We start from the raw sequence: 21505 nt of genomic DNA on the forward strand, positions 1-21505 counted from the left end.
CACTCTCTGGTTAACTGACCGCATCTGCTCACTGGGAGTTGCTTGTTCCGAATCGAAGGAGGCTGTTCAGCTTTGGATCTGGAAATGAGGCTGTAGATTGGATTATGATGCCATTTTTAATCCGTCTTTTTCCCTCGCAAGATATTGCTCCTCCTTTGCTTCTTAGCGTTATACAATACTTGACAAGAGGAGATTTTGCTGAATTCCGGGCGCAGTGATGACTATGTGATTCCTTGTGACACTCTAATTTGAGCTTATAGTGCCAAAGCTTTGATGCAGACATGGGAATAAAACTTTTAGTCACAGAGACCCTTCTCCTCTCTTGGCCAATTAAAAGGTCCCCCTCATCTCCTTGTGTACTTTAATTACAGTCGTCTTGTCCTGTCTCCGATCCTGATTTCGGAGTCCAAATATCACGTTTTCTCCCTCAGTTCATTAAAAACAAAATACTAGCTGTAACTCATCTCAACACGCTGCGTTAACTCACTGACATGGTGGACTGTTTTCTCCATTTCACATGGAGCTGGGTGTTAAATATTATCTGATAAAAAATTTATCATAGATCGATCCTTTAATCTATTTGTGTATTAAGGAGTTATCTTATTCATGCTAGTCACAGAGAAATATACAAGAATCTTTTCCCATACAGAGTTAGCCGAAGCACCAGCTCAATACTTTTACTCTCCTGATTGAGAGCCACATCTGTGGTTTTAATTGTAGTGTGAGTGATTACGTAATCACAGTGTTGAGTGATTGGACCACAAGCCAACTGCTCTCAGTTTGGCAAAATGTTTAATTATGGTAATATACAGTACCCACCCTCAGACCCTGAACAAGTGGGTGGCTAACCTCATTTTTTAGAGCACTTCTCTCTCAGCGCACTTTCATTTATCTATTTATTTTGGTACATCTCGCTGAGAGACTCACAACATCCATCTATTTCGCTCGGTGCAGTGTGGAGCCCCTGTTTCAGCATCTTGCTCAAAGACACTTCAAAACTGACGACTGGTGCCAAATCTCTGACCTTTCAGTATCAGGACAGTCTCCCCGAGCCCCAAATCACCCTTCCTCATGACATTTAACACAGTGAGTAAGAGAGCAGAGGGGGTCAGAGGAAACACAACCAGCTGGGAGGAGCATAACAAAAATGGCAAACTGTCTAATACATGTCTCACTTCCTGATGATGACCCGTCTGAACTGTTTGTGGGTTTGGAAATAAGAATTGCTGATCACAGTCTGGTGTTTTAGAATATCCTCAAACAGTTTCCAAAAAACATTATGCTTGAGATGTTGTTTAAAGATTGAGCAGACATTGGCCAATATTTCATGATGCAGTATAATAATGCATATTTCATAATGCAGTACAACCCAAGCACTGATTGGAAACACTAAACACTATACACACACATGTACATAGTGTATCTCTCCTCTCTCTTTCTTTCTACCTCTCAATCATGCACATTTCCATGACAACTAAAAACAGCTGACGAATAAGTCGATGTAAAATTAAACACAGAAAACATTCAGCGATGTTAGCCACCACAGCATTGCCCCCTCTCTCAGGATAAACAGGCAGATGAACGTGTCTGTTTTCTATTCTAGGAAGAGTCTCATTTAGCCTTTTTTCACTGACACCCCAGGCCTGTGAGCAACTCGCACTACAACTCACATGTCTCTCAAAGTCAGACATCTTGTTCTTGAGGTAGAAAAACACACTTCTGTGGTAAGTGAGTTTTCTTTATCACATGCCATTACACCATCATAGCCAATCAAACACCAGGCAGGCTAGACGACGTTCAATGTCACAGACAAGGAGAAATACAGTGTGTGTAACAGTGACACTCTTGCTCCATATCATTTTACAGCAACACAGATGAGATTTAAATGATAGGTAGAAAATGCATATGTAGACTAAATGCCAAGACTGACACAACTTGTAATGAAACCATTTTTCCTGAATTACTGAAGCAGAGGAAAATGTGTTTAATTAAAAAAAGCAATAATAATACAAGCTATGAAGTAGCAAAATTGATTTTTTTTAAATTCCATTAAATTTTATTTTATTTTACTAATCATCTGAGCACTTTTTAATCAAAACCATCTCACTATATGAGGCCCATCTAATAATATTAACATACGTGTGTAGTATGGTGTGTATACTGTGTAGAGTATGAAGTTCAAGCCACAGTTTTACTGTTTTGGAAATAAATAACAAGTGTAGACAAACAGCTCAGTGGCACTTATTAGAAATTGGTCATCTGAGATGCTAAAAAATCCCTATGCATACATATGCATTTGAGTGAAACTCTTTATTTCTCCGATTGTTTAAGAGCACTGTGTGATGACCCTTCTAAAAACCTAAAAGCAAGTACAGAGGACCTTAAATCTAGTCTTGCTTAGCAGTTAAGAGCCTCCATGTGGCCGTGAATCAGATGCATATGGCCAATAACAAACTCAAGGGCACTAGCAACACAGAGCAATCTGTAGGCCAACAAAAGAGTCCTCATGGACTTTCTCTATTCAGTTTTGAAGCAGCTGTTTGCCACTAGACGACACTAAGAAATGCAGACATACAATGTGTTCATTTTAAAATTACTCTATCACTTTAACTATTGGCCAAAACCTATTTAAACACAATGACTTAACCCTGGTGTGTTTGCAAATACAATGTAAGAAAGGAGAATAAGAAACTCAGTATGTAAGCCTGTGACTACAATGTGAAGTGAAGGCCTCGTCACTAACCCTGATCAGTGATAAATGAGGTCCTCCGAGCACAAGTTTTATCATACAAAGAAAAAACACTGAAGAGCTTTATTCATGCATCCATTTGGATAGCATCTGCCCAAGATAGGTAAACTGGCCTAATTAGCAAAGGTTGTGTTATCTGTGTTTTGTTCCATAACACAACACAGTGCTTCTAAAGGCCTCCTGGATAATACCTCTTGAGAGTAATGATTTTAATTCATCTAGTGTGTTATGGCACTGAAATAATCCCTTATTAATGAGTGACTAATTAGTAAATTGTAAGGATTTTTTTTTAACAGTAGCTTGGTGAAATGTCATCTTTCAAAGTGAAGGAGTATGATGTCATGTAGGCACTGTGAAGCTGAATCAAACAATGAATGGGCTGCTCTTCAGCTGGTGGATGCCCTTACACATGATAAACACACTGAGAGACAAACACTTGGACCTGTGAGAGGCATCGACGTTAACGTGACGCTTCATTCTAAGGCTTTTGTTGTTTGAAGAGCATGAGTACGAGGTGTCTAAATTTACCTGAAGTCACTGTACGGGTGAATTATCCAAAATCCGGCGGATTTAACCCGCTCTTGTTCCCGTTCAACCGCCTTCTCACTTCCAAACATCCTCAGGGAGAACTTGTTGACCCCTGGTTGAAGCATTGCTCCAAACTGTCTGTGCATGAACCCAGCTTGATATAATCTCTCGTCGTCCGGCAGAATTTGATCAATGCCATCCAACTTTATAAACCCTGACTGCTGGTCTGGGGAATCTTTCTGGGTGCCACCGCCACCGCTGGCCCCTTGCGCGCCTTGATCCGGCGGCCCATCACCGATGGCTCCGGGGGGGCTCTCCTCGCTCGGGGTGACATCCCCCTCGGTGATGAGGCGCCTCTCCTCCGCCGAGTCAGAGTCGTGCACATGGCGACTTGTGATGGACGAGAGGCTGCCTCGAAATCTCCGACAATCTCCATTTGAGCTGGTCTTCATCGGTCTCCCTATGTCCGTCTCCATGATCACAGACTCCCCACTTTTGGTCTCCCCGATGCCTTTGCAGCTTCCCCCAGAGGTCGGCGACGGTGACGGTAGAGGCTTCATCCTAAGACTCTTCCTCCGGGTGTCCTTGTCTGCGTCTTCTCCTTCGCCCATTATAGAGGCTTTGTGTCCAATGTGCTGTGGCAAGCTGTAGAGCCTTTTACGCATGGAGGAGTGCAACCTGTCCATTATGACATTGAGACTTGGCGGAGAAAATGAAATAGATCCAGATTGTTAGGCTGTATAGTAACGACTATTGCCACCAGCCCCTCGCTCCCTATCTGTTTGTGAGAGCGATCAGTCTGGAGCTAATCTGAATCCCTGAAAGCCTGCTGCACATGACATGGACCGCCGTGGCTCTACTGAAACAGATGAGCGACACTCTTTCTCATAATTAGACTACCTGACAGTTTGCATATGTCCTCACGCACAGCCTGGGCGGTCCGCTTGGCCACTGCGTCCCCGATGTACATCTCGTGCCGCTCCGACATTGTGCGCAAAAGTGGAAAAAACTGCTTGGAAGTCACCTTAGCGTGACATGTGAGGGACGTGCCGACGAACGGTGATATGGAGACGAGGGAAAGGTCATGCACGACGAAGGATGCTCTTTTCACCAGATGTCTTGCCAGCTGCCATCAAACAACGCGACACAATCATGCAAGTAGAGCATTCCAGGGACCGCTGACATCACTGATCCATAGTCATGGTGCGTTTTGGCGAATTGTGAATATTCATGATGCTGATCTATTGGGTTGCCATAGGAGCGAGAACTGCAAATAAGCTCAGCCCACCTTGTTTAAAGGGGAATGCTCTTCCCATTCTTAAAACGCTCTCCTGCTCTCTTAAGTTAGGGCTACAGGTAGGCAATGCAAACCCATTGTTCAGCCCTGCTGTGGGCTTCACTTGGAAAGACCAAGAAGCCTGTTTGCGATCCCTATTATCAGTCTGATCCGCTGCGTAATTTGCGCACACAAATACAGTCAAAGCCTGGGAGAGTCTATATTGTGGCAAACAAGCTTCTACACAGAACTGTTGGTATAAGACTGGCCTCTCAAGTGGCTATTAATATAAGTAAGTATAGGTTACATGCACACATTGCAATTTTATTTTATTTTATTATAATTTTACTTTATTTTATAATTTGTTGGCACAACACATTGCCCCTGCTGTTATAATAAATAAATATACTTTAGAAATTTTAAATAATTTCTTTTTGTCAAGGCTGACAAACAAAAAGCAATGAATAGTGTCATTAGAATACTAAAATTAAGACTTATGATCATATGAGTGAACTTTTTGTGCAAATATTTTGTTTATGTGTCCTTGTTATTCCAGATAATCTCATGGTTCAATTTCACAGCTCTGTAATACCAACAGTAATGAGGTATAATGGTCATTAACGCCCCTAACATTCTCCCCATATGAAAAAGGAAACACCTTCAGGTAGTTTACCTGACAGATTGCCTTAATTCCTTGTGTTTATGACATTAAATCACAACACCCAATGTAATGGTGTATTTTTGCATAAGGTCATTTTGGCCCCCCATTAAAAAGATAATGAACTGAATTGAACTGAGTCCCAGGCACAATTACTGTACATATATTGTACCCAGTGAAAGCCTTTCCAGTTGTTTAATTTCAATTAATATATATATTATAAGTACCCCCATTCCAGAGTTTGATTAAGTAACTCACTTATTAGCTAGTTGCCATTCAAGGGTGAGAGAGCAAGGTACACATAAAACTACAGCTGGATTGCAACACACAGCTTAAAGGGAAATTTCGGTTTATTTCAACCTGTCTCCTATCATCCTAAATTTGTTTCAAGTAACTAGTGACATAAAAATAATAGTTTGCATGTTAGCCGTTAGCCTAGATACAGCTGGGGCGCATAGTAGCGTCAGACCTGTTAAAACGTAAGTGAACGGGCAACCTTCAAGTGCAAAGTTAGTCCACTAAACAAGCTTTTTCTCCACAAAGACCGCTTCATATCGTTAGGATAAATGTCAGAGAACATATAGAAAACGACATGTAAACGTGTTACTACCCCCCAGCAGTAACCATTGTCATCCCTATTAGTGTTGTCAAAAATATATATTGATACATATTGATTCTAAAAATTTGAAATGTTCATTTCCACATATCAATACGATATATCCGTGGCACTTCCTCACTCTCTCTTATTGTATAGTTATTCTGCTGTTCTGTGCTGCTAACCACAAAACTCATTGTCATATTATAGCCTTGTTTTATTTATCTTTTAATAAAATGTTTAAATGGTATGACCTCCATGTCCAATTTTTCTTGTGGTATCAAAAATGGTATCAAATCGAATCTTGGTATTTGTCAAGGTATTGTATCAAAGTTAGAAATTCCAGTATGGTGACAACACGTGGTGCTGTCATGTGTTCCACAGGTAGCAGGTCACATGCTGAGACATGAGGCAGCTGTATTTTCTAAAAACTCTAATGTGATGCTGTGGAAAGCTCAAAAGCTCAAGAAACTAGTGATTAGACCTTTTGTTACAAAGCTATGAGATGTTTCAAAACTGCTCCTGCAATACCAAATTGTCTTACCACTGTTACATATTATACTGTAAGCAGTATTATATAGTGAGAGACTGTGCAAGTTTATGTCCACAATAACAAGCTTGTACTGTTAAATGTATTTCAAGAGGCTGCATGTGCATTCTTTCCCACATAAAACTACTTCTGTATAAAAAGTCAAAGGGCTACATATTGAATTATGAATAGAATATGTTTTTGTTTTTGGTAGCAGTTTGTTGACAGTACTTTATTCTATTTCTTTCCGAGAGTAATTCACCCTTCGCTAAGGCCCGCCCCCCCCTTAGTTACTGTTGCTAAGTCCGACAAACTTTCGGCTAGACTGGCATGGCGCTCCCACTGTTGCTAACTGCAATAACTGGAGAAATACTCTCACATTTTAGGTAAAACAAAAAAGCATTTGCATTTGAAGGATGTATTCAGGATGTCAGACTGACACAGCAACAAAATCAAGGTAACAAAATAAAGATTGAAGCTAAAGCCTACAGATCACAATGTAAAAGTGAACCACCACATCACTGCTGATCGCAACAGAAGACAATGAATACAAAGGGAAACTTTGCTGATATTGAACCAGCTGTGTGGCATCGCAGTGTGTGCAGATGAACAGTGTATTGAACCAGCTGTGTGGCATCGCAGTGTGTGCAGATGAACAGTGTTTAGCTTCACCCCATGCCACTGCCAGCACCCAGACTGGCAGCTGTATTGTCGGGGGCTGCAGAAGAAGTCGAACAATGTTCATCTGCGCACAATGCGTTGACACACAGCTGGTTCAATATGAGCAAAGTTTCCCTGCTTCCCTTCACTGGTTCCTGTACAGGATGGTTGGTCTTTTTTTCACTGTTATAATCATTAAAAAGCAAAAGCAGCATGTGTATACATTCAGTAGGCTATATCTTCAGTAGCTAGCTAACCCTACACTTTTCAGTCAGGGTTTGATTTTGGTTTTGGAACAGGGAAGAAACGTATATCTTTTTCCAACCTCTCCAGGTAACGAGTATCATTAATACACGACGTGCCCCAGGCACAACATTTAGCTCCAAATCCACAAAACCAGCCTGAAAATGAAGGAAATCTGAAACGACTGCATTAGAGTCAATGGAGCACAGCTGTGTTGTTGTCGGACCCTGGTCTGAGCCGGCCTGATGCTACATTATGATTGGCCAGTCTGCGTCTGGGGCGGGACTTAGCAAAGGGTCAATTGGGAAACAAAACGTGGAACACACCACCTGTTACAGCTCAAACGGATTATGTGATCATACCTCTGCCAATCTCTGACAGCCATCTCAAAGCATTGTTTTATTTTTTCCTTTACAACCGAGCATGCTAGTAATTAGCTTGCCTTGCTCCATTAAAATATTTTTAACTTTAACCTGGCCCGAGCTAGCTTAAGGTAACGTTAAACAACTGCTCCTTCTGAAGATGATTTCTGATGACTTATTAAGAGACACTATAACACATAATTCAGTATTAACTGTAGCTCAATGTAAAGTGAATAAATGTGATGTTTCCCAGCTAATCCTCCACTCATCTGCGTTAATGACCCAATTAACACGTTTTTTTAAACTTCTGATTTATTAAAAACTGTTCCGAGAGAAACATGAGGCTGAATATAGCAGGAGACTTCAGTAATAGTACGGTAGAAGTATGATAAATCAGTAACACATTCACAGCCCTAATGACTAAATACATATTTCAAGGTATGTTGGTGAGTTTATTTTATAACAAGCAATTTTCTACTGTAGGTTGAGAATGAAGTCAGATGGGGAAAGACAGGGATACCATGCACTGATGCTGAGTGACGGACCTGTCAGTGTAGCTGGCATTCTCTTCTGCAAATTCTGATTTAATTCATTTCCGCTATGTCTCGTGAAATTCTTGTGGTTTTATTTCTCATATCAATGGTGCCTTTGACAAGGGAACAATCCCCTTTTGTTCCGGTTACATGTTCAACACACACTTTGCTGAAGACAAACATTTAGCTGAGACTGGTTGCACTGTCTGTAACGACAGTGCAACAGGTACCAGAGTTCTGCAAAGACAATTTGGAAAATGCTGAGTTAACATTAGTTAAATATTTGTTAAAAAAGAAATCAGTATTCGCCAAACTGAAGGCAAATTACTTTTGAAAAGAACCAGCATTGGCAGTTAGCCACCAAGAGTAGCCACTGGGACTAATCACAGTGTATGTAATGGGACTAACTAGCTTACTGCTACTTCCACTGTCTCACTGGAAGTCACACACATAATCATTTCTACAGTAGTGCTCTCAGGAATAAGGTGGATATAACTTACCAAGCTATCTTCTTGTCTTTATTTAGCAAAGAAAAAAAACAAATGTCAGCCCTGTGAATTATTAAATTACACCGCACAGATATGCAGTCTCTCTGTCTGTCAATCTATCCACTGTTATATTCATAATCCATCAATCTATTGCTAGGTAAAGAATTTAGTATTATTATTGATTTTGTATTATTGATTTTTATGGATTTTCTGGGTCAAACTGACGCCTGCTCGCGCCGCGCGCCAACACGTAACCAGACCCGCCCACTGACGGTGTTTGTTAGCAAGGTGCTGTTGTTACATTAGCTGGAAAAATATCCACAGAGAACTTGCCTCCTAAAATGGACACAAGTCAGTCATGGAAATTAAAACGCTATGGACGTTACGCTCCTGGCTCTACAAGCGGAAAACCGTGGAAGGTAACGAAAGTTTACCGAAAATGTATTGAATTTATTGAACTAACTTTAGCTAGCTAACGTGGGAACTGCCTATTGGTTCGACAGCCCATTGGTTCGACATCCCATTGTTCCGACCATATTAAACTCATTGTTCCGAAGTCCGTTCCGAAATCATCATGATGCCCTGTGGTTAAGGTCTGGTTAGGTTTAGGCACAAAAACCACTTGGTTAGGGTCAGGAAAAGATCATGGTGTGGGATAAAATGAAAAAGAAAGTGACAAACACATAAGCCGTGAGCCTGCTCCGCCTCAAGCCGGTCGCGGCGCACCATACGCCCGCCGCGAGCCATTCAGCACCGCGGACAGTCGGACTAATAGGATGTCGAACCAATGGGCTGTCGGACCAATGACATAGAGCCGTTTAACGTTACCTAAACTAACGTTAGCATGTTCTTGCAGAGTCTGACATTAGCTTCCCTTAGTCCCGTTTAACCATAGTTTAGCAGCTACTCTGCATTTGATTATTACAAGTTACTGTGTGCACACATATGAATTTAAGCTCATGTAGCTGTCATTGTTACGGTTAAAGAGTTTTTACCAAAGAGGTAACTTACCTTCTGCCAGGATACCCGCCCCAGTTTGTGTCTCAGTGACATATGGTTACACCCCAGTTTCAGAGCTGAGTTTTGTTTTATTGTTTCTTTCTTACTCTTTTTTCTGTAATTTCCTTAAATCATGGTGTCATTGCAAAGCTTAATGTGACACACCTTGTGTTCTGCAGAAGTTTACTGTTAAATGTGCATCTATGTATGTAGTTCCTATTGATGTAATGATGATTTTTATTGATCTTGTCTTGTATTCCCTAATGCATAGACACTGTAAACGCTGCAAGCATGATATGTAAGACTTGCTGGTGAAGTCCACCAAAGACTGAAATTAATTTTATCAATAACAATCAGTAAATTTGTTTTAAACACAACCACAGTCAGACAGCATCAATTTTAAAGAAGCCTCCAATTGTAATACAATGTAGGGATGCACAATAATGTCGGTACATCATCGGTATTGGCAGATATTGGCTTTAAAGGCGCTGTATGTAAGAATGTGGCCAAAACAGTTACTGCACTCAAATTCAAAATACTGCTGTGAGTTGTGTCCGCCCCCCCTCCCCTACAGATTCGAGGTTGCTGGACAGCAGCACACTGGAGACTGATTTGTTTGCCCACGGGCAGCTGCCGTGGCAGGGCCGCGTCGCCGTGTCCGTGATCTTCGGTTTTCCAGCGGCCGTACGAGCAAGTCCGGCTTCTCTGCTGCTAACGCTGCTGCTGGGATATAGCTGAGGAGGAGCTGGCTGCTAATGCTATGTACCAGGACACTGCTAATGCTGCTTGCCGTGCTGCTGTAGCTCAGTTGTAACTGTAACTGATGCTGAGACTCTACTGACTGTGTGACTGGTAGACGGCGGTGGGTGGCGCAACAGGCCAAAACACAAATTCAAAACATAAACATGATTTGCAGACTGTAAAAATGTTTTTTAAATGCGAATATTCTGGCTGTACTATTGTTGTAGGTGAGATCAGTATGTTATATTAACATTATTCCTTAGTCTCTGTGACATATTAGGATGATTTTACGACTATTTGCTTTAGATTTCTTACATATAGCTCCTTTAAAATGAACTGTGAGAATTGTCCAACATGATTTTTTCTTATTTTGCACAATGAATACATATTACATACATTAAAAAGCATTGTATTTCATGTCTTCATCTGTTGGTGAGCCATCACAGTAAGAGTATGCATAATATGATGTTAATTCCACTACAGAGGAGACTTGATGTTCACTAAAATAGGTGGGGAAAAAGTGGATATATTGATTGATATATTGGGTTTGCTACCCCAGATGATCTCTGGTTAGGTAAAAAAGTGAACAACATTGACTGATGTAGGATGTTGACACATAGATGTACATGTTGCAATTTTAAATAGTCTATTAGTTAAGGAGTAACATGGGTATTTTTTAAGCCTACACCCTGTTTACCCATGTTTTTAGGTCCAAGTGCCCAATTAAGACATCATTTTAGAAAGTGGTCCAGTGTGGCCGCAATGTAAAAAAACACACTTCATTCAAAGATGACTGAAAGTAAAACTAACTAAAACAGCCACAGTTCATCTTTCCTCCAACAATCACTTACTCTGGTTTGGTTGAAATAAATAAGTCACCCAGTGAGATGTGAAAATATGCTGGTTCCATACACGGTAAAATTATTATGTAAAGGAAGTCTGGTGAGTTTGCTGATAGCTAATTTGGGTCTGTTTCTGGTAAAACAAAAATATCTTACCCTTTAACAAGAAGGTGTATCTGTGTAGGAATCCTTTCTATATGGTGTCAGACATTTAGAATAATCACCAGAGCATGTCAATTGCAACAACAAGCACTTTTAGTAAAGTGATGGTGCACAAATGACCTGAGTGGTTACATTACAAGCTATTTCGTGGCTGCCTGCTGCAATGGTCTCACTCAATACTGGACCAATTTCAGAAATTGTTGTTCCCATTAGTCACCTAGACACAGAATCATGGGGAAATAGGGTCCAGGTTAAAAAATACAGATGTCAGTTAATGATTAAGTGTATAAAATAAAAAACACCACCCCCACCCTATTGTTTGGGCTCAAATTGAAAATGCTTGTTTTGCCTGGGCAACAGATAAAAAACTTAAAGTAATTCAGTTAAATATGATGAAAATGAGAAAAGCAGCTTTTTCTTCATAGAGCTTTCATTTGGAAAGCTGTAAAAAAAAAAAAAAAGATTCAGAGTCTTTCCACTTTATGTTGGAGAGAATTCATGTCGACTGATAAGACCTTTGTTTGAAGCAGTTCTGCAGTGATTCCCAGCCCTATTTTAAATTCAGTTTTGGTACTCACATAGCGGTTGATACGATAACAAAAAACTCACATGCACTTCAAGACACAAAAACAGATCTCCAGAAATAGGCTAGATTGAAAATACAACAATAGCTTAATCAAAAATAATGTAAAAGGGATATTATCAGTAGCAGCACAGCCCTTTTTTACACAAGACATTTTTATTTGTCAAAGTAGAAAAAGCACAGGTGTAACTAACAAAGTTAAGGATCGCTCTGTTCTATTCAAGTGTCCCAATTTAGCAATGGCACTGTCACACCGCCATTGCTTAGTGTCCCATCAAGCAATGGCAGTGTGACAGTGACGCATGCACGAGGCACTAAAAAATCCAAAACAACCAAATGGAATTCAGCCATCATTGATTTTATTATTTAGGCTACATGTGCTTTTCCTGCTCTGACATGTCAAAATGTCTTACGAAAAGGCCTGCTGAAATGCTAAATGAGATACCTTCATGCCTTTTGGCTGTGGTCCAGGATAAGTGAGTAAGTTTTGATGGTCATTCTGTCATTATTTATGGTATTTTTGATGTCTAGACTTTAATAAAAAATGGTCTGGTTAATAATTTCTTGATGCTTGTGCAGCATCTCCTCTTGGTCAAACCACATGGAAAATTTCACGTTTCAAATAAAACTCGCTTATTGTACTGTAAGTTGCTCTGGATAAAAGCGTTAGCTTAATGAATGTAATGCAAAAGAATTTTTAGATGAACACATTCATAAATAAAATGTCACAATAAACAAACACATTGTAAATCTATGACCATGGCCTTAGGGTGCTTTCACACCTCTAGTTAGGTTCATTTTGTCCAGACCAAGGGGAGAAAATAACACATTTATTGTCATATACATTGTCCGGTTCCTGTTCACACTGACTTTTTTTTTTTTTTTTTTTTTTTTTGTTAACAAACAAAGGAGTAAACATGAAATTATACAAACTGACAGGTGAATCATTGATAGGACACTTTTGGCAGATGTCATTCTGCATCATCAGTGCGTCATCAAGCATATGTGGAAATGAAATCTCTGGTGACTGCCAGACGTTTATGCAGCACTTTATTGCTTCTGATGTGTATATTTATGTTCTTTGGTTTCACAAAGAGCGCACAAAGAAATCATTTCATTAGTATTATTAGACTGTAAATCAGCGGTGTGTTATAAATAATGACTAACAGGTACAGACAGGACAAAAAGGAGGCGTCTTGTACAGTAATGATTCAAGGCTTATTACTGTGGGATCACTGTCACACGCTTTTTTAATGGACTTAATGAACTGACAAAGTACAGAGTCAGATACAAGCACAACAGATTTAACAGCTTTTGCCCTATTAATCAGGGAAAATACTCTCACGGATGTGCTTATTTGTTACCATGGTTACAAACAATTTGCGTAAATAGATTACCATTATATACAACCATGGCCTTATAATACTTCTTAAACAGATTCTTAAACAGATTTCACAATCAGCAGATGGATTTATTAGTAGTTTAGCTTTTAAAATCATGCTAAAATCACATATCTGTTTGCTTTCCACAAACCAATCACACCAGATGTTAGCAGACAGAGACCTACCTTTTCAAATGTTGTGTGTTTGTTTGTGTGGCCCGCGCCAGGGTTTTGGCGACAGCTTTCTCACCTGCCCAAATGAACCGTACTAACCAGGCAAACAGACCTGAGTTCATTTTAACCGAGCCAAACAGGTAAGGTGTGAAAACACCTCAAGTGACTGGTTATTGTTTTCATAGATAAAAAAAATTTGGTGACCACTGTGTGGAAGCCTTGTGGAAGTCTGTATTGTCTGTTAATTTAACACATAATCAGTTGTCCTAATTTTTACAGCTGTCAATTTTTTCGTCACTGTGGTATTCACCTTCACTTGCCATCTATCTATGTTGTATTTCAGCCATGAGCTGGGAATATGGAAATTTGGGAATATTGTTGTGTGTTTGAACAAATTTAGGAAATGTAACTTTAAGGATTGTGGTTCTGTTTTTCATTAACTGCATCTGACTCTAGAGGGCAAGCTGGAGCTGTATGTTTAGTCTGAAAACAGGGATGGATGGATGTGGAACCAAAATCTATCTACATTATACATTATTGTGTGTGATAACCTGAGAGAGAGTAGAACTGCAATAGTAGATGAGTTAGATGAGTCCAGATGAGTTTAGGTGCATTTACAGTCCACCCATATGACTCAACTATATTGGAGGGAGTAGTATACAGTTCAAGGCAATTTGTGAGTGTTGGATTACACATTTATCTGAGTGATTTTATAATAAAACGTAGGTGTAATTATTCTAGACACACATGATCTAATAGAACATATCAGAACAGACAGAACTGTATAGATAAATGCTCACATACTATTTAACTGGAAAATTCTATACATCCTTTTTTAACCAAATGCCTTATGAAATTTATAGATAACATGATCGGGGAATCTAATTAGTCACCATAACTTTGCACTGCCTAATATTCTCTTCTCTTCACCAGGTATTTGAGGCAAATGGCAATAAACCAGAAATCTTCCTCACCATTGTGGAACCTGGATACTTGCTGGTAGTGCAAGGACAGGAAAGCTTGGTAAGAAGACTGTGGTGAGATTTACTGTGTTTGTGTTTCATCGTTTTGGTTTCCATGCATTGTCTCTCATGATATGCACACAACACATGAAGGTAAGCCTTGTTTTCCAGGTCCTGGTACACTGTAGATTTAGATCCAGCCTTGTGAGTGTGCTTGTTGATGTTGAGAAAGCTGTTTGAAGTGTGACTCTTACCCGTCATTGGATTCCCATATGATATGTGTTTATTAATTTAAAAGATTGTGGCTTAAAATATCATGAGCATAGGTTATTGAAATGTTGACAAAAATGAACATATAGTCTCCTTAAAGATAAACTTAAGTCTGATGGATACAGAGAAATCCTTTTTAACTGGTGTAGCAGTTCTGTAGTGTACATCACTTCATTTTGATGTTCATATACAGACTCCTAGCTCATAAGAACTTCATATTTCATCTCTGGACTGCGGCAGGTGTCAGTGCATGAAACACTGTGTTGCAAAGGTGTTGCAGTGTACCTGTACTTGAAGCTCTGTAATTCAGAAAAAATAAATTGTGGCCATAGGGAAAATTGCTTGAAATCATTTAAGGCTGCAGCTGCGATTGTCATGCTCTGACACTGGCAATCTGTAGTACGTCACGGTTGTTATTACTGGTTGTCCTCCCCCATATGGAGGGAACACTGCATATGAATTCTATTAATTATTAGTAATGCTGCTTCAAAATGACATTTCTGGATGGCTGCTCCGCCACTCTCTTCAAAGAGTCGGACTTTGGACATGCCTGACCTAAGTAGAAGCATTTTTCAATTACACCTTTCACAAAATGTCTAAAGAAAAACTGCACTATTCTCTTAGGAGATTTTCTGGCATCGACTGTGAATCTATACCAGAAATCTGCTTTCTAGATAAACAGCTTTTATGATGCTGCAGAGCTTGACATTTCTGCTCAAATCTGATAACATTTGACCGGATAGATTTGGTTTGGTCACACCAAATGTATCTCAGAACTTTTTGGACACAGATTCAAAATCAGTTTAATTTTACTGTCAGGGAAATTATTAGGTTCAGGCTCGCATACAGCAACACCCACTGCAGGCTTAGTTCAGATTTTGATATAAATATTTTATGTGGTAGTCAGGCTGGCTGTGAATATACATGCCTTAATTCAATTCTTATTTTGTATGCCTCACAAAACATAGACTTGACATTTACAGTCCCATTTTAACACTGGTTAGTTGCCAACCTCGACACAGCAGAGTGACATGTACATCATAATTTCGCAAGCACTGTAGGCCAAAACCAGTTACAGACAATCAGGGTGGAAAATGTCCGCCACAGATAATGGTAAATACTGTGGGTTAAGACAACTTTTTTAACTGGTAACCCTTATTTATAATTGTGTTACACTATAGAAGTCTGGGTAAGTATATCAAACAGTAAAAGTAGAACATAAATCTGGGGCTTTCACCAGTTATTGTGGTTATTAGACATAAAAAGTTACTTCTTCCCGCAGACAACAGAAATTTGAGGGCTACTCAATGTCTCATTAATGGTGCTCTGGCAGGTGACACAGCTATCTTGCTGTGCCAGGGTGCTGAGGTGGACAGATACAGGTCATACTGCAGAGAGCTTTCGCTGAGGATGATAGACTGGTGTATAAAAGATTGGTGCAGTGAATGCTCAGAAACATTCAGCACAGAGAGCTTAGGCCTAGCTAGGCTACATGATAGGGTCTGAAGGAGAATTTTGGAATTGTTAAACACAACTGAAATTTGCTGCATTTGAGAGAATCAATGGGTTCTGATAGAGCTACAGTGCTCTCTTAAAAATCTAGATACTCCTGACGCCAAAGGCATCACCCAACAAAGTAAAACAAGTCATCTGTAAATGCATATGTATCAGACATTTATTCACACAGAGCATGCAACACATGGTGATGAAAGTGTTCCAGTGAACCATCTGACCACTTTAAGGCAGCAGAGATTCAGCAATCCTTGTCATAGTTTTTGGAACACTACTGGAGGTATGAAACACCATTCTTCCAAAAGAAATGCTCTCATTTCATGTTTTGATGGTCATGGTCATGGGCACTGTCTTATGTCCGGGTCTAAAATCTCCCATAGGTCTTGTCTGGTGACTGTGGAGGGGATTAAATGTGATTCAAATCATTTCCATACTCATGAAAGCATTTAGTGACCCCATGTGCCTTCTATGCGCAACCAGCGTCTGTGTGGAAACATCTACATTTTTTAGATGTCTACACACATTTATTTAGTTTTTTTCCTTTAACTAATTGCAAATTGTACAGTTAGTCAGCCTAAGTTTGCATTTGAATGAAAATTCAAATCCAATAATGTGTTTCCCTAATTGGTTTGTAATAAATCATTTGAATATCCCACAGACACAACGTCTGTCTTAATTACATATTATGTTATTTACATAATTACAATAATTTTTTCCCCAGCAATTGATTTTTTGCACTGTAACCAGAGACACTTGAGTGAGCTTACTGTTACCAAATGACTAAGCATGATAGTGCTATCATTTCAGAAGTGTTTATGCTGAACTTCAGATAGGGCACCTGCTCCCCAGTGCAGTGTCGTTGTTCCAGGGAACCCTGGTTGATATGCCTACATTGTTTAAATGTAAGTCGAAACAAATGTATTTGTAAAGCACATTTGACATAATAGGCTGATCACAGTATTAGGCTATTGTTGTATACATCTGCTTGTTTGATTCCCTGTGTGAAAAAGCTTATCATAAGCCTCAAAGCTGAAGCTCGGAGGTTATTGAGTAAATAGAGACCCCTGCAGACAGTTTAAGGTAACTATTTTTTTCTCCAAAATATAAAACTTTATTTTGTCAGTTAACTTCACCCTTTATTTTTTTTGTTTGAGTGAACGAGTAGAAATCAGGCTGCTTTTACATGGGGTAGTACAAAAGAAGACAATTCTTAAACTCGATTTGGGTTAATGTAGTCTATGGATAAAACAGTTTTAGTCCTGGCTGCTGAAGACACTTTTTCTCACTTTTTTTCCTTAGGATACAGTCCCTTTGCTCTGTGGATCCAGTTCGCTGAAAGTACACCAGAAATCTGACGAACTGATGTTTCGACTTATTGTGAAGGTGAGTCTTTAGATGCATTGCAACCCCACAATGAGCAGTATTTTTCAAGGTTTGTCCTAGTCCTTGTAAAGGACTGTAAAAATTTAAAAGGGAAAACTAAAAGTAATCTAGCTTTGAATTGAATTATTGTTATGCTGGTTATTCAGGTGCTATGATGAACGGCCTCTTGGCACTGAGATTATGACCCAGATAACTGGTGAAATCTGAGTTGCCTGAACATTAGATTTTGAAGTTTCCTTGTGTACATAACCCTTTTTAAACTTAGATGCTGATCTAACAGAAGCAACATGCAAACTACAGAGTGTGTTTTCTCTGACACAGTTTAAAGTGACAAACCCGATTTGAAAGTATTTGTGAATTTCTGCAGGGGGAGAGCCGCATGATGAGGATGCAGTTTGATGGAAGTAACAGGGCAGAGGCAATAAAGGAGTGTTCAAGAGCTGTAGAAAAACTGATGGAGCACATTCCTGTCACTGCACAGGATGACGCCCCATTGCCCCCTAATCAGTCGCCCGCTGAGGTCCCTGCACCAGTGACACAGGTTGCTAACTTTACAATTTTGTCAATGTAATTTCTATACTGTGACCAGCACTGTCGTCCAGATCAGATGTTTGTACGTTTTTACAAATGTGTGGCCCATCGAAATCCGCCAAATAGGACTATTATATTCTGTAATGCAATTTGAAGCTGAGAGTTTGATTTGTGGCTGCACAGTATCAAAGAGCTTCTGCTTTTTGTTTTTGTTTGTTGATCTCCTATGTGACAGTTTATTGCACAGTGTTTTGTAAATTTAAAAAAGTATTTAAAATGCCATAATTGACTTTTTAATAGTCACTACTGATTGCTAAATCAACAGTGTTGTGCTACAACGCTGTGGTCAGCTTCCTCAAACAGTTGCCATATTATTCTCACTAGGTGGTGCTATTTACAACACTGTCCTATTCTCAGAGCTACAGCAGGTGGACTGAGATAGAGAATGTACTGCACATGAAGTATCAGCCAGTCACAATACAATATATGGTGTGTAGAATACAGTATGTCCCACCCCAAACACACACGCACAGACAGGGAAGTAGAACAATAATATAATTGATTTATAAATACAAGCATCAGAGTGGCCTATCCTTTGAGCCACTGAAGAAATGCGTTCTTGATATTGCCGTTAACAGTCAAATTGTTGACCATGAAAACAAACATTTTTGTGCCAAAGCTAAAAACCACCAACAACAATAAGACATGCCATCAAAGCATTTAACCAGTTGAAGTTCACACTCTAGGAATGACATACTATAGGGATGAAATTGATGGCGCTCTGTTATACCATTCTGCTTTATTACAGTAGTGGCCTATATTTACTTCTCAGATTTAAAAACACTCAGAGCATTGGGTGTATTAGTGATCGGATTCTAAGTCAAACTTAGCTCCAGCCATATGGCTCACAGCATTTAACATGAAGGACAGAGAAAGGAGTGGACTGTGCCATGAATGTGACCTTTAGTGAACAGACACACTGAAGGAGTTCACAGTGAAGATGAAAGGGCTTTGAGGGGTGGGTATGTTTCAATTAGTAATGAAGCCATTGATTGGCCTCTTGACCCTGTGGAGTCGTGCTGTGCTCGTCAAATCTTTTTTCTTCTTTTGTGTGTCAGCAGACTTGGCAGGAAAAGGCTGGGAGAGCTGTGCCTGAGGTTGTCCAAGGATCATTGTCCATCGAGCACCTCGCTCAGGTAGTGATCGTTAGTTAAAAGTGAGAGCTAACAACTAACAAAACTGAACATCCACCGTGCAATATATTAATTGTAATTTTGTGTTAACTTTAACTGAGGAGCACTGAGGAGATTTAATGAGGCGCAGGGTGCTCAGTTTATTTACTTCCTTAAATTGTAAACACCAATATAAGCCTCTAAATTATTTGTTCTTCTTTTTAATTTCGCTTAAGTAATTATTGGCCCTTCCACAGCACTTCTTGGGAGAGACTGCTTTGACTCTGCCTCAAGTATATCACCACAGTTTTTTGGAACAAGGGGACTTGGAGCCCATCCTGCGTGTTTGTCTGCTGGATCCCAGCTTTCCTGCATTTGTGGAGAAGGTGGAGGGGGAGCTGAGGAAACTGCTTCCAGAGTGAAGAATCTCAACAAGAGCTGAAGGCAGAAAGGTCAAGTCAGTGCAATGTGTTTTTTCATATACACTTTGTGTGGGCGGTGCCTGGTGGTGGTGGTGGTGGTGGAGTGTTTCTTGCTGCGCTGCCGATGTTGTTTGAAATGTTACACATTAGTTGTTATTGTATACGGCCTGAAGAGGATGCTCTGGATGGTGTTGGATTTAGGTGGTTAAAGGAAGAGCTTGCAAAATAAAATAAAAAAATCTAGATTCATTTGTAATTTTTTTATTCAGAAAAAAAATATTGGTCTCACTCATATGTTTGATCGTGGCTATATACTCTGGTCCCTCAGTTTCCACCTTAACGCAGGCCCGTTTCCACCGCAACACACATGGATACATTGTATTGAAAGAGGAGTCATGCAGCTACAGCAGTGAATTTTGCTATGCCAGCTTCCAAGTGATCCCACAATATTAAAGCTTCACTGAGTAAAACAAACTGCCCTCCATATATCTATTTAAGAATACATATTGCATAGGATTATAGCCATGCTATACAGTTAAAGAGAGAAAAAATAAAATACAAAATAAAAATCAATCAATGAAATTGGGAAATATAAAAAAAATATTATTTTTTTTTACAGATTTCCTATCATTTGAACACTCATACTTAAACATATACAAGACACCTAAGTTACTCTGGAAAGAAAAAAAAAACATAATACACTTATCATTTTTCTTTAGATAGTTAAACACACAGTAGTCATTTTCTATAATCACTCTCAATTAAATTTGAATACTGCCAGTCACTGAAGCCCTTGCTTCACAATAAAAGTTCTGTTAAAAGTGGACTCATTGTCACAAAATCAAACATAGTTAAATGACCATGATATGCTGTACAAATTTTCAAGAATAAAACTAACTATATACTGTATATATATACATGTATATACATATACATGTATATATATATATATTTATAATAAGGATGACTCCATAAAAAACATAGGTCATTTTAGATGCAAAAAACGCCACACGAGGGATAACAACAGAAAATGTCTATTCTGAGTATCCTATTGCGTAATTACCTTGCATGCATTGTACATGATATGTAATACAAAAGGGATCACCTCATCTGAGGATATGATAAAATTAATAAAGGAGACATCAACAGCACATTAAAAATGTGTACACCTTTGTGGTGGTTTTCGTCATTATTCGTCATCCTGAAATCTCCACGTAAGACTGAATAAGGCATGCTTAAGACAGCCATTATGTTCTTTTTGTTGCCAGTGTTATGCTGATATTGTTTCTCATAAAATGAGACAAGATATGCTTTTTTCAAAACTGCCCGGAGCTCTTTCCACCTCTGATACCTTCATGTAGTCAAAAAAATGCAGTTTAGCCATCTCATCTGTGAAGAGAAAATCAAGAGAAGGCGTGACTATGGATAATCCTCACAGTGAGTTCTATATTTAGCCCCCATCCCCTACAACAGTGTCTTACTTGAGTAAATTGCTTATTTTGTATTCCTCTGGCGAATGTTTTTGTCCTTGTGGTTGTTTGTTGAATTTGTTTTCCTGGGAAAAAAGAAGCTATGATTTAGTGACCTACAGGTAATGGCAATTCAAATTACAGCACCCAGCATTTCTGTATGAATTATATGTGCAGCAATAGGAATATTTACTTACATTTGTCCAACTGGTTCGTCATCTTTGACACAAGAAGAAAACGGGGGAAAAGAAGGGAAACAGAAGTCAAATATAATGCAAAGA

At 39.3% G+C, this 21505-nt stretch overlaps 3 protein-coding genes across 4 annotated transcripts in view; 1 reads left to right on the forward strand and 2 right to left on the reverse strand.

Moving 5' to 3' along the window:
• hcn4 (hyperpolarization activated cyclic nucleotide-gated potassium channel 4) overlaps window positions 1-4690 on the reverse strand; it is an 83462-nt gene extending 78772 nt beyond the window's left edge. The window contains exon 1 of the mRNA XM_050045683.1: window positions 3278-4690. Within this exon, the coding sequence (XP_049901640.1) occupies window positions 3278-3963 (686 nt within the window). The 5' untranslated portion in view covers window positions 3964-4690. The remainder of the gene's footprint in view (window positions 1-3277) is intronic.
• Window positions 4691-8955: 4265 nt separating this feature from the next.
• On the forward strand, window positions 8956-20430 carry rec114 (REC114 meiotic recombination protein). Its single transcript, XM_050052115.1, has 6 exons — window positions 8956-9040; window positions 14437-14526; window positions 17547-17630; window positions 17998-18171; window positions 19283-19357; window positions 19591-20430. Exons 1-6 carry the CDS (start codon window positions 8963-8965, stop codon window positions 19753-19755), a joined length of 666 nt encoding a protein of 221 aa, XP_049908072.1. The 5' UTR covers window positions 8956-8962; the 3' UTR covers window positions 19756-20430.
• nptnb (neuroplastin b) overlaps window positions 20029-21505 on the reverse strand; it is a 30736-nt gene continuing 29259 nt past the window's right edge. For both annotated transcript variants that reach the window (XM_050052094.1, XM_050052103.1), the window contains 3 exons: window positions 21422-21443; window positions 21237-21310; window positions 20029-21144 (listed from right to left, as the gene is read on the reverse strand). In XM_050052094.1, the coding sequence (XP_049908051.1) occupies window positions 21250-21310; window positions 21422-21443 (83 nt within the window). In that variant the 3' untranslated portion in view covers window positions 20029-21144; window positions 21237-21249. The remainder of the gene's footprint in view (window positions 21145-21236; window positions 21311-21421; window positions 21444-21505) is intronic.

This window comes from Epinephelus moara, chromosome 1 (assembly GCF_006386435.1).
Source record: "Epinephelus moara isolate mb chromosome 1, YSFRI_EMoa_1.0, whole genome shotgun sequence".
Taxonomy (NCBI): Eukaryota; Metazoa; Chordata; class Actinopteri; order Perciformes; family Serranidae; genus Epinephelus; species Epinephelus moara.